The 13,379-nt window shown below is 45.3% G+C and overlaps 1 protein-coding gene across 4 annotated transcripts in view; it reads left to right on the forward strand.

Moving 5' to 3' along the window:
* Positions 1 to 13,379, forward strand: part of LOC127423478 (retinoic acid receptor alpha-A) — a 425,939-nt gene that overhangs the window by 411,208 nt on the left and 1,352 nt on the right. For all 4 annotated transcript variants that reach the window (XM_051667805.1, XM_051667804.1, XM_051667807.1 and 1 more), the window contains 3 exons: positions 4,498 to 4,674; positions 4,941 to 5,145; positions 7,709 to 7,867. In XM_051667805.1, coding sequence (XP_051523765.1) covers positions 4,498 to 4,674; positions 4,941 to 5,145; positions 7,709 to 7,867 — 541 coding nt within the window. The remainder of the gene's footprint in view (positions 1 to 4,497; positions 4,675 to 4,940; positions 5,146 to 7,708; positions 7,868 to 13,379) is intronic.

Raw genomic sequence — 13,379 nt, forward strand, 5'->3', positions numbered from 1 at the left:
CTCTGTTTTCTCTCCACAGAGTATTAGATACAGCTGGGGCCATCTAACGCTATCATACGCATCGGGGAAGGTGTTCTTTTCCTTTCCTATTCTTTCAGGGGGAAAAGACCCCACAGAGACCACATCCTGCCCAAAAGGGGAGGTCAGCATGTGACAATACGACACATGGGCTTAGCAGCCACACATGGAAGAGGCGCGGTGGTAGGTACCACCACGAAAAAAGGGGGGGGGGAACTCTACAAACACAGCAGTCGGGGGCAGATAGAGCTCTGCCCAAGGGAGACATGGGTCCGCCGACAGGGAGACCGTACCGCGGAATATACATCACAGGGGCTACTGGAGTAATCGGCACCTGTGGAGCACCTATCCCATTACAGGGCATATTAGACCCTGTAGTGGGGCTGGCTGCGAACTCTTCCACCGAGTTCGCCTCTACCTGTTTGTACCTGAAAGAACACGGGACGAAACTGGCTCAACCCGGAGATTGTAAAATCTCGCAAAAGTATTGGGTGTTGCCCAGCCTGCTGCTCTGCAGATGTCTGCTAGAGAGGTGCCATTGGCCAGTGCCCACGAGGATGCTTGTTGCTTCTTGTAGAGTGTGCTCGAACCCGCAAGGGGGCGGGCACGGCCTGGGTCTGGTAGGCCAATGCAATGGCGTCCACGATCCAGTGGGAAAGCCTCTGTTTGGAGATGGCGTTTCCTTTCCGCTGTCCACCAAAGCAGACAAAGAGCTGCTCAGAGTGTCTAAAGCTCTGCGTGCGATCCAAGTAGGTGCGCAAAGCACGCATTGGACACAGCAACGACAGGGCTGGGTCTGCCTCCTCCTGGGGTAGCGCTTGCAGGTTCACCACCTGATCCCTGAAGGGGGTCGTGGGAACCTTGGGCACTTAGCCCAGTCGGGGTCTCAGGATCACGTGAGAATCTGCCGGACTGAACTCCAGGCAAGTGTCGCTGACAGAGAACGCTTGCAGGTCCCCCACTCTCTTGATGGAGGTGAGCGCAATCAGGGGGGCCGTCTTTAAAGAGAGGGCTTTCAGCTCGACTGACTCTAGCGGCTCAAATGGGGCTCTCCTAAGGCCCAGGAGGACCACAGTGAGATGAGGGGAAGAGGCATGGCCTGGGAGGGTTAAGCCTCTGGGCGCCTTTGAGGAACCTGATGATCAGGTCGTGCTGTCCAAGGGAATTACGGTCGACTGCGTCTTGGTGAGCCGCTATAGCGGTTACATAAACCTTCAAGGTAGAGGGGGACAGCCACTCCTCCAGCCTCTCCTGCAGAAATGAGAGCACTGACCTGACTGTGCAACTCTGCGGGAAGAACACCAATTCGTGAATAAGCACCACTTTATTGCATAAAGCTGCCTGGTAGAGGGAGCTCTGGCTTGAGTGATCGTGTCTACAACTGCTGGTGGTAGACCGCTTAGACCTTCCACGTCCCGTCCAGGGGCCAGACATGGAGATTCCAGAGGTCTGGGCGTGGATGCCAGATGGTGCCCCGTCCCTGAGAAAGAAGGTCCTTCCTCAGGGAAATCCACCAGGGAGATGCTGTCAAGAGGATTGTGAGGTCTGAGAACCAAGTCTGAGTGGGGCAGTATGGGGCCATGAGGGTGACTTGTTCCTTGTCCTCCCTGACCTTGTACAGGGTCTGTGCAAGAAGGCTCACTGGGGGGAATGCATATTTGCGCAGCCCCTGGGGCCAGCTGTGTGCCAGCGTGTCTGTCCCGAGGAGGGCTTTCATCAAGGAATACCAGAGCGGGCAGTGGGAGGACCCAGGAAGCGAACAGGTCTACCTGTGCTTTGCCGGATCGACTCCAAATCAGCTGGACCACCTGGAGGTGGAGTCTCCACTCTCCACTGAGCGTTGCCTGCCACGACAGCACATCCGCTGTGGCGTTGATGCTGCCCGGGATATGAGTGGCCCGCAGTGACCTCAGCCACTGCTGACTACAGAGGAGGAGATGGCGGGCGAGTTGCGACATGTGACGAGAGCGTATGCCGCCTTGGCGATTTATATATGCTACTGTCGCTGTGTTGTCGGACCGGACCAACACATGCTTGCCCTGGATCAATGGCAATAGCCTCCGCAGGGCGAGTAGTACAGCCAGCAACTCTAGGCAGTTGATGTGCCAACCCAGTCGTGGTCCTGACCAGGAACCAGCGACTGCGTGCCCGTTGCACACGGTGCCTCAGCCCAGTTTGGAGGCATCTGTGGTGATCACGACACGTCTGGACACTTGCTGTAGGGGAACTCCTGCCCATAGAAATGCAAGGTCTGTCCAAGGGCTGAATAAGTGGTGGCAGAGCGGCGTGATAGCTACGCGATGTGTGCCGCAGCGCCATGCCCATCTCGGGACTCGAGTCTGAAGCCAGTGCTGAAGCAGTCTGCATCAACCCGAGCGGCAGTTCAGCACTGACTGCATGCGCTCGCTTGTGAGGCGTACTATCATTGAGACTGAGTCTAACTCCATGCCGAGAAAAGAGATGATTTGAACTGGGGAGAGCTTGCTCTTTTCCCAGTTGACCCGATGCCCTAAACGGCTGAGGTGCCTGAGCACCAAATCCCTGTGCTCACACAGCAACTCTCAAGAGTGTGCTAGAATCAGCCAGTCATCGAGGTAGTTGAGTATACGGACACCCACTTCCCTTAACAGGGCAAAAGCTGCCTCTGCGACTTTCGTGGAGAAGCGAGGGGACAGGGACAGGCCGAAGGGGTGGACCTTGTACTGATACGCCTGCCCGTCGAAATCAAACCGTAGGAAGGGTCTGTGTCGAGGTAGAATCGAGACATGAAAGTACGCGTCCTTCAGGTCTACCGCCGAGAACCAATCTTGATGCCGGACGCATGCCAGAATGTGTTTCTGCGTTAGCATCTTGAACGGGAGTGTGTGTAAGGCCCAGTTCAGAACTCGCAGGTCCAAGATTGGCTGCAAACTAACGCCTTTCTTTGGTACGATGAAGTAAGAGCTATAGAACCCTTTCCCCATCTCGGCTGGAGGGACAGGCTCTATTGCGCCCTTGCGTAGAAGGGTCGCGATCTCCGCACGCAGGGTGGCAGCATTCTCGCCCTGCACTGAAGTGAAGCGGACGCCGCTGAACCAGGGCGGGCGCCTGGTGAACTAAATCGCGTAGCTGAGTCGGATGGTCCTGGCCAGCCACCGCGACGGGTTGCCGTGAGCGGCACCCCGAACCCAGGAACCAATTATCAAGCCGCGAGCGCTCAGGGGAGGCTGGAGGGTTCCAGTCCAACACGATACTCACGGCGGCCCGGGCAAGCATGGCGGTCAGCTCTGCATCGGCCTCAGACTGGGCGGGCAGACCCGAAGGTGGCAGCTCAGTCGAGTCCTCGGCATCCGACATCGCCAGTGTGCTCTCCGATGCAGCAATCGAAGACTTATCCTGCTCGCGGGCCCCGAAAGAGATGTCGAGCCGGCCATGAGGCGGGCTGGTCTCATTTTGGAACCGGATGGTAGCAAACGAGCGTGCTGGGGAACGGGAGGTCCGTGGGGAATTACCCAGCAAGACTGCGCCCATTGAACTCCCCAAATCGCCTCCAGTGCCAGCCAGGCCGGCCTCACACCCGTGGGTAGAAGGCACAGCGTAGGGGGGCGGCTAGAGTGGCTTTCCCTCGGAAGAAGGAAAGCCGCGACCGCAACATTGCCATGGTCATATCCTCGCAATAAGAACATGAATCATCCACAAATGCTGCCTCAGTGTGATCGCTGCCCAGACAGGTGAGGCAGCGCCTGTGGCCATCAGAGGCGGAGAGATAACGACCGCATCCAGGAATCACACAAAGACGGAAAGACATCTTTAAAAAGATGCATCTTTAAAAAGACGTTCAACATCAATGTGTGTGCTCTAATAGAGAAAATATACTCTTTAGCAGGAATATACACTCTTTTAGCGCTGTCGAAGCACCCAGAGGCGAAATCTGCTGGAAATGCGCCATATATCCAACAGTATATGCTTCTTAAGAGGTGAATGGAACAGCAGTAGTATTCAGCTCGCTGATAGTACAACCGCTCGGCTCTGAAGAAAAAATCTGAATGAATCCTGCATTCCAGCTCCCTTTTATACCCGTATGTCCGGGGGCGTGGCATGCAAATTCCACTCGCCAATTCTTATTGACCTTTTCCCAAAGATCTTTGGTGATCGGGGCTCTCAAGAGCGACCCCTAGTGTCACTACATCGACACAACATTGAGTGAGTGACAGAAGGGGAATCAGGATTACAGTCGTAACTGGAAAAATATGATTTTTTATAAATTAATTATTTAAAATTAAATAATTCTTAAAAAATAAGCCCATAAATATCAAGATAGTTAAAAATATTGTCAAAAGGCTGAAAATATTTTATTTTGCTATATTGCCTAGCACTAGTTATATGAGTGGATTATAAGTACCGTGGTTAACATCTACACAGTCTAATAAAACCTTAATTTGTGAGGATATTTACAGCATTGTTCTAGTGTACCTGAACATTATCTGTCTCTGTGAATAGAGTAACAGTTCAGAGCGGCGGGTGTCTCTGGATGTGGATTTGTGGGATAAGTTCAGTGAGCTCTCTACCAAGTGCATCATAAAGACGGTGGAGTTCGCCAAGCAGCTGCCGGGATTCACCACGCTCACTATCGCGGATCAGATCACGTTGCTCAAGGCTGCCTGTCTCGACATACTGGTGAGAAATTGCATATACAAACTGCCAATGTGGGAAAAATTTAATTCAACACATATTCTCTGAAAACAAGTATTGGCACAAACATTAGGTTAATATTAGTTGTTGTTTACAATATTAGTTAATATTGTAATTCCATTGTTGGCAATATAAAAATAATAATATATTACTTTAACAGGAATATTTGTGCATTTTGTCGATCTCTGAGCCCATTAATTTAAGTCAAACATGTCTTCTCACTGTGTTTGTGTATGTTGTTGTCGCTGTAGATTCTGCGGATCTGCACTCGCTACACACCAGAGCAGGACACAATGACGTTCTCTGATGGTTTAACGCTCAACCGAACACAGATGCACAACGCTGGCTTTGGGCCGCTAACAGACCTGGTGTTCGCCTTCGCCAACCAACTGCTGCCGCTCGAGATGGACGACGCTGAGACGGGACTGCTTAGTGCCATCTGCCTGCTGTGTGGAGGTACACACACACACACAACACAGATGTTTGTTTCACTATATTAGTGAGGATCTATCTCACAGATGCAATGGTTTTTGCATTAGCTGAACCTTATAAAAAAACTATAAATATATTTATAGTTGACATTTTCTGAACCCAACCCCTAAACCAAAGACAAACCACTAGATTTGAAGCAAAACATGATTTAGAAAAATTCATGAGCCTTTTTAACCAATCAGGACCACTTCAAATGTCCTTGTCATTTTAATCACGTTTCACTATATTAGTGAGGACTTTTTCAAAATATGGCTCTCACAAATATAGCCAAATCTGTACATATACGCGTCATTTCTGAAACAAGCTACAGTTTTACTTATTTTGGCTAGTTAGTTGTACATATAAAAGACTAGTCAGTGTGCTCTCGATGTGCACAGACAGATCTCTAGTGACACCTGCTGGTGGATTTACATTCATGATTGTTATTAATCAAAAGCAGGGTTGGGTGATATATTGAGTTATCATGATATATTAAATTAAAGCAACATTGTGATTTAATATTTGACTGTTAAGTTTCCTAAACTAGTTTCATGCCACTTCCTTGTCTCACAACTATGAGAGTGTTAAATCACAGACAGAACTGTGTTAACTTTAAACTTAAAACAAAAACAGTGTTTAATATTGCTGTTTATTGTTATGTGTTTTGGTTGCTCCCTTTGGTCCTATATATTGGTGCATATAAATGTAAATAATTTAAAATATCATTCTACCTTGAGTTCAAATACAGCTTGGGATATATGTCTTTATTATGTTTAAACCTTTAAGCTCTGAAGGTGTTTTTAAAAATTTCCCGTTTCAGTGGCATACACATAATTAAAGACTTACTGTACAACTCGACAAAAAAAAAAAAAAAACAAGGTGGTCAAGTGTTTGGTATCATTGTTAATAAAACTTTTCCAATGTTTTAATGATATAGATTATGATACATTTTGAGACTCTCAGCCTAAGAAACTGATGAAAAATCACAACAACAACAAATTGAGCCAAAAATATATTTTTTTTCTTATTTGACATTATATATCTCTCGGTGTAAATAAGTTGGCTCTGAAAAACTGCCTTTGTTTTGTTCCCAATCATGTCAACTGTATCTGAGAAAAATGTTGTGTTGATACAACAAAGCAATCAAAAGTTATAGCATTACAAATATAATTTATCATAGTGTCCAAAAACGTCGTCTTGTGTCCAAAAGCCTCTCCAAACAAATAAAACATAATAATTGTACATTAGAACTAATTACACATGCAAACACAACAATGACTAAAGGTTTGCATAGCATGCAGACATAATTTTAATAATGAGATTTCACAGAATGAGTTTCATTCTGTGTCATTTGAGTCATCATCGAGTCTGTGTCACCCGAACGCAGACAGTTGTAGATCAAAAAATTAGTTTTAAAAACGGAAACAGCACTGAGGACAAATAAACCAACAAGCAAACAAAAACCTGATCAGGAGAGCTGAACTGCAAACTGACAGAAGTGGATGGTGAACACACAGAGGATCAAACCAGCAAATAACCTTAATTATAATTCTGTTATAGTTCTTATAAATCACATGTAGACAAATAAAACATAATAATTGTACATAAGAATTATACATGCAAACACAACAATGACTAAAGGTTTTCATAGCATGCAGTCATGATTTTAGTAATGAGATTTCACAGAATGAATTTAATTCTGTGTCATTTGAGTCATCATTGAGTCTGTGTCATGTATTTGGCGCCATCTCCTAGTGGCCATTTGTAATATTGTGCTTCGTGTGGATTATCTAATGATCTATACATCTGATTATCTTGTGTGTGGACTCGTTTGAAACATAATCACCTCCTCTAAGTAATGTTATGTGTTATTTCATGTTCTGTTTATTTTTTGTGAAGTTATAAGCGAAAACACAGCATATAAGCACCACCAATATAAATGTCAAAGAAATATACTTCGCTATTACTCACTGTATTTTTGTCTGTGAGTAAAACTAATAGGCTGGTTGTATTCTACTCTTTGAGAGATTTCCAACAACATACGACACATGGATATTTGATGAGTTTGATGTTTTTACTGATTGCAATAATATGTACATGCAATTAAAAAAAAAAAAAAATTATCAAAACAGAACACTTCTGATTTGTCTGCAAATTTCAAAGCACTTGTTCAGTTTTGGTCATAATGTCCACATGCATTGTAAAGTAGAGCTTCTAAGCTTTCAAACAATACGTATTTTGTGTTGGTCAAGACTTTAGTTGTTAATATTTTGACGATTATGTTTTTTTTTCTTGTGGGCCCATCCGAGCTTAAAGGACTAATTAAAATTGTACTGTATTTCACATTTTGAAACAATGACATAAATGTTAGAAAGGAGGGTCCACAGATTGAAATGAAAAAATACATACTTTTTGAGGATTACATTGAATACCATCAAAATGGCCTAATCAAAAGAATTCATTTGCAACATTTCTCCAGTCACGTCATCTGATTGCTTCTAAACTCAGTACAGTGAATCTATAGAGTATTGATGATATTTGTGTGCAGATCGTCAGGATCTGGAGCAGGCTGATAAAGTGGATGTACTGCAGGAGCCTCTGCTGGAAGCTCTGAAGAACTATGTGAGGAAGAGGAGGCCACACAAACCTCACATGTTCCCCAAGATGCTCATGAAGATCACAGACCTGAGGAGCATCAGTGCCAAGGGTGAGTCTCACATTCACATTACACCACCACACTACAGATTAAATTGTTTCCTTCTTAATACAGGCTCCTGGTCTGATGTGCATGATTCATCAGTGCAGTCCCAAAGAAAACAATGGTTTTCCTTTTCAGTTGACATCACAAATCCCTCTTATTTTTCAATCAGCAGTCATATAGAGACGTGAGGTTAAGGAATTGAACCTGAGCGCAGACAGTTGTAGATCAAAAAACTCTATTTAAAAAAGGAAACAGAGCACTGAGGACAAATAAACCAACAAGCAAACAAAAACCTGATCAGGAGAGCTGATCTGCAAACTGACAGAAGCGGATGGTGAACACACAAAGGATCGAACCAGCAAATAATCTTAATTATAATTCTGTTATATTTTTTATAAATCACATGTAGACAAATACACATGTGTATCTAGGGATGGGAAATGTAAGGAATGTAACTAGTTCTCATTCTGATTCCTTAACGGTTCCACTAATGATAGTTTTTGTACTTTTGAGGAAGGAATATTTGGGGAAAAGAATGCAGTGCAGTCTGTTGCTGAAAGAGGAGAGACTTTATGTCTTTTCACAGAGGTGGCAGATATCCAGTCCAATAACTGATACTAATATATTTAATTTATTCAGTCATGTAGTGTATTCATTTTTATAAAACACCACTGGTTACAACAAAACTCATAATGTATGTCATTTATGGCAAGTCGACTGACTTTCAATCACATGCAGGAAATGAATAAAAAATATGATATATATTCTCTAGTTAAAACGTCTCGGTTACGTATGTAACCTCGGTTCCCTGAGACGAAGGGAACGAGACATGCATGCTAACGCATATGGGGAGTGTCCTTCCATACGACCAAGTTGAAACCGCTCTACAATAACGGCAATATTCTAATATTGGCTGTGGTGTTTTGAGCCCTGCCCTTTTAGGTGCAAAGCTGTCCGATATTAAAGCAGGCGCACGAACACCATTCCTCCGAATTTTCTGACTGAGGGACAAGGAGCGCATTGCTCGCACCTCAAAAGAACTCTGAGTCTTGTAGTACGGCCAGCGTTCGCAATGTCTCCTTCCCTTCATCTCAGGGAACTGAGGTTACGTACGTAACCGAGATGTTCCCTTATGACTCAGTACACTTGACATTGCTTGCTAACACATATGGGGAACAGAATCCCATCACGCCGCACTACACGACATAACCTTACAGAGAGGAAACATGACGCTGCAGTCCCGTGGGACGGCGACCGACATGAGTATGCCACAAGTGAGTGACCCTCATGTTGGGCCAGGAGGGGAGTACTCATAATGAATATATGTACTATAGTCATATAGTATGAATTAACCACTTCACAAACTCAGTCGGGAAGGGAGTTTATTTATAATGAAATTGCTTGTGACTTTATGGCAAATTACAACGGCCTGAATGCAGGCGGCTGTGTAAAATGATGGGGAGCCCGTACTTAAGGGGAGGGGCATAAGTATACATTTGGCCAACAAAATAGCAAGCACTCTAAACAGAGAGGACTTGAGAAGAGAGAGAAGTTATGTCTAGGTTGTAAAACCTTGCAAATGTGTTTTGAGAAGACCATCCTGCTGAAAAACATATGTCTTGTAAAGACACACTGTTCGTCCATGCCCATGAGGAGGCCATGCCTCTAGTTGAGTGTGCTTTTACACCAATTGGGCAAATCTTATCCTGCGACTCGTAAGTCAGGGTAATCTCATCAACGATCCAGTGACAAAGTCTTTGCTTGGAGACGGACATTCCTTTTGTGCATCCTCCATAGCACACAAAGAGCTGATCAGACAGTCTGAACTGGCGGGTGCGCTCAACGTACGTGTGTAGTGCCCACACTGGGCATAACAAATGCAAGGATTGTTCCTCATCCAAATTACACGGAGGAGTGAAGAAGGCTTGAAGGTGGACCACCTGCGCTCTGAAGGGCGTGGTTAGAACCTTAGGCACATAGCCTTTTCTGGGTTTGACATTGGCTTTTGAAAGTCCGGGGCCAAACTCCAGACATTAATTATCAGTTGATAGTGCATGTAAGTCACTGACCTGTTTTACTGAGGCCAGAGCCAACAGTAGTGCAGTCTTAATGAAGAGCTTGCGCAAATCGAAGGGGGACCCTGCGAGCACTTTTAGGACCAAAGTTAGGTCCCAAGTCAGGACTGTATCACCCCTTGGTGTGACAATAGGGCCGCACTGTAATTCAGATGGCCTGGGACATATGTCGCTCTCAGGGAAGGGAGATGACGCTCACTCCACAGGAGGCGAATTAATTCCGCCTTGGCAGTTTATTTACGCCACAACTGTCATGTTGTCTGAGCAAACCAGAACATGACATTTTGCTATTTCTGACTGAAAAGCCTTCAAGGCTAGGAATACAGCCGTTAGCTCCAGGCGGTTGATGTGCCACGCCCTCCTCACACCTATCCAGGTGCTGAAAGCCGGGCATCCATCACACACCACCCTCCAACCTGTGTTGGAAGCATCCGTAGTCACCACTTTCCTCCTGAAAATCTTCCACAGCGTGACACCTCGCTGGTAAAAGGGAGGAGCTATCCAAAGTGCTAGAGCAGCTATAAAGCGGCGAGAAATAGTGATGCGCAAGTGCCCATGGCGCCAAGCATGTCATGACACACGGCACTTGATCCAGCACTGAAGAGGTCTCGTGTAAAAGACCTAATGGAATGACCGTGGAAGCCACCGCTATAAACCCCAATGCTTTTTGAAACAGCTTCAGTGGAAGTGTTTTCCCCAGTTTGAACTGAGACAGACACTGTAGAATGGCCTGGACGCGCTCACTCCTGAGGTGCGCATGCCCGCTCACGGAGTCGAGCTCCCAAAAATGAGATTTGTTGGCTGGGGGAGAGCTGTTTAGATGCTGAAGCAGTAAGTCTCTGTGCTGGCATAACAGAGCCTCTGATTGGGCCAGTAACAGCCAATCGTCGAGGTAGTTCAAAATGCGCACGCCGCTCAGTTTCAGAGGGGCGAGAACCGCATCGATGCACTTTGTGAACGTTCGAGGAGCCAGAGACAGCCCAAAGGGCAGAACTTTGAATTGATACGTCATTCCCTTAAACACGAATCTCAAAAACATCCTCTGATGTTGTGCAAATTGGACATGAAAGTACACATCTTTCAGATCTATCGATGCAAACCAATCATGTGGGCGGACGTGCGATAAGATCCTTTTCTGAGTAATCATTTTGAATGGGCACTTTGCAAGTGCATGATTCAAATGTCACAGATCTAGGATTGGCCAAAGCCTGCCATCTTTCTTTGGGACAAGAAAATAATGGCTGTAAAACCATTTTTGGGTTTGACAATTTGAAACAACCTCTATCGCATTTTTTGCAAGGAGATTGTGTCTTTCGGCTCGTAACACTGGCACGTCTTCGGACGAAACCCTGGAAGACAGAACGCCGTTGAAATGGGGTGGCTGGTGTGCAAATTGGATTGTGAACCAATCTGAAATACCCGTCGAGCCTTCTTCGGAGCAGACCCGGAGGGAACAGCAAACTCTGCATTCCGCTTCAAAGGGCTGTGCCCATCAGGAGCATTTTTGCTGCACGGGAGTATTTTTTCGCCGGCTGCTTCCGTTTGGGCCATGGCTTGCGGTGGCTCACCTGTGGCTTGGTGGCGGCAGGTGGTGGCACTGAGGCAGTGGGCATGGGGCTTTTGGCTGGGCACAGGCTCGAAACAGAGTAGGAGTGAACCAGCTGTGATACATTACTCCATTTCTACATAAAGTGTCTCTTAGCCTCCAAGTGTTGCTGAGTTGCGAAGTAACGCTCGGCAAATGAATCCACAGAGCTGTCGAAGAGGCCAGCTGGAGACACTGGAGCATCCAACAGAGCAGCTTTTCCTTGTCACGCATTTCCGTGAGTGTCAGCCAGATGTGACGATCCAGAACTACCAGGTTGCCTATTGACTTGCAAATGGCCTGTGCAGTGACTTTAGTGTCGCGCAGCGCTAAGTCTGTAATGGTGCCTCCTTGTGTGATCCCTCAGGTATCACGGAAGAGGTGGGTGGGAGGGCGTGGGAGGCTGAATCGTCCCGGTGATTCACAAGCGCAGCGTCTTTAGACCATGAGAGCTGACTCTGCATTGGCACGGCCCAGACAGAGAATGCAGCTCTCATGCTGATCTGAATATATATATAACTTTATAAGGATACACAACTCCTGTCGAAGCGCTGCAGGGAATCAGGATGCTGAAGCGGCTGTTCACCAGCGAAGCGTCAAGCGGCGAGACGGAGTGATGTTTGGAGGACCTTTGTAGGGGAACGGAGAGTCTTCTTGTTGCTGTGAAGATTCCACCCGCTGACTTGTGTAGTCAACGGCGAAGCAGTAGAGGGGTTCTAGATGAGAGATGAATCGCTGTCTTGAAGGAAGAAAATTCTGAGGAATGGTGTTTGCGTGCCTGCTTTTATAGCAGACAGCTTCGCGCCTAAAAGGGCGGGGCTCAAACACCATAGCCAATATTAGAATATTGCCGTTATTGTAGAGAGGTTTCAACTAGGTCGTGTGGAAGGACATTCCCCATATGTATTAGCATGCAATGTCAACTGTACTGAGTCGTAAGGGAACGTTAAGTTTTGATATAAAAAATGAAATTCCAACTAGAAACCATAATTATTGATATCTGTAACTGCATTTTCACTAGTAGAATTTTACAATGATCCGTCATTCATTCCTGTTCAAAACACAATCACAGACATCTGTATTTAATTCCAATTTCACATATCAACAATGCACTTCTTACTAGTAAAAATTATCATTTTGATATCAATAATTACATGGTTACTAGTGCAAATGCCCATTTTAATATCAATGATGGAATTAAAACCAGTAAAAATGCTCATTTTTTATATCTGTAATTTGGTTTTCTGTAATGTTAATTTCAGATATCTGTCATGTGAGAAAGCCTTTTAAGATATATTAAAGGATTAGTTCACCCAAAAATGAAAATTCTGTCATTGTTTACTCACCCCTGTGTTGTTATAACTCTATATGACTTTCTTTCTTTTTCTAAACACAAAGGGAGAAATTGTGAAAAAATGTTGTGCTCAGTGATGTCATACAATGGCAGTTTATGGTGACCACCTCTTCAGGCTTCAAAAGAATACAAAAGTATAATTCAGAAGTCTAATAAATTACTCCATGAGACTCATGATTGTTATGAAAGCATACGATAAGATTTGATGAGAAACAAACTGAAATCTAATGTATTATTTAGTGAAAATGTTCACTGACCGTTGATCTCCTGTGTGTGTTCATGATACGGCACGAGAGCAACAGTTCACGCAGACCCCTCACGACACTGGGGCGTTCAAGAGAAAACTAGTTATGTTTATCTAAAAACAGTGATAGTGACAACAGAACACAACACAGCTGCACACAAAACAGAGAACAGAATTACTAAACATGTGTGAAGAGTTTATAGATGAAGAATTGATGCATTTCTATGCCCAGCCTTATTTTTATTTTTTATTTTGAGTAC

Source organism: Myxocyprinus asiaticus, chromosome 32 (assembly GCF_019703515.2).
Source record: "Myxocyprinus asiaticus isolate MX2 ecotype Aquarium Trade chromosome 32, UBuf_Myxa_2, whole genome shotgun sequence".
Classification (NCBI taxonomy): domain Eukaryota; kingdom Metazoa; phylum Chordata; class Actinopteri; order Cypriniformes; family Catostomidae; genus Myxocyprinus; species Myxocyprinus asiaticus.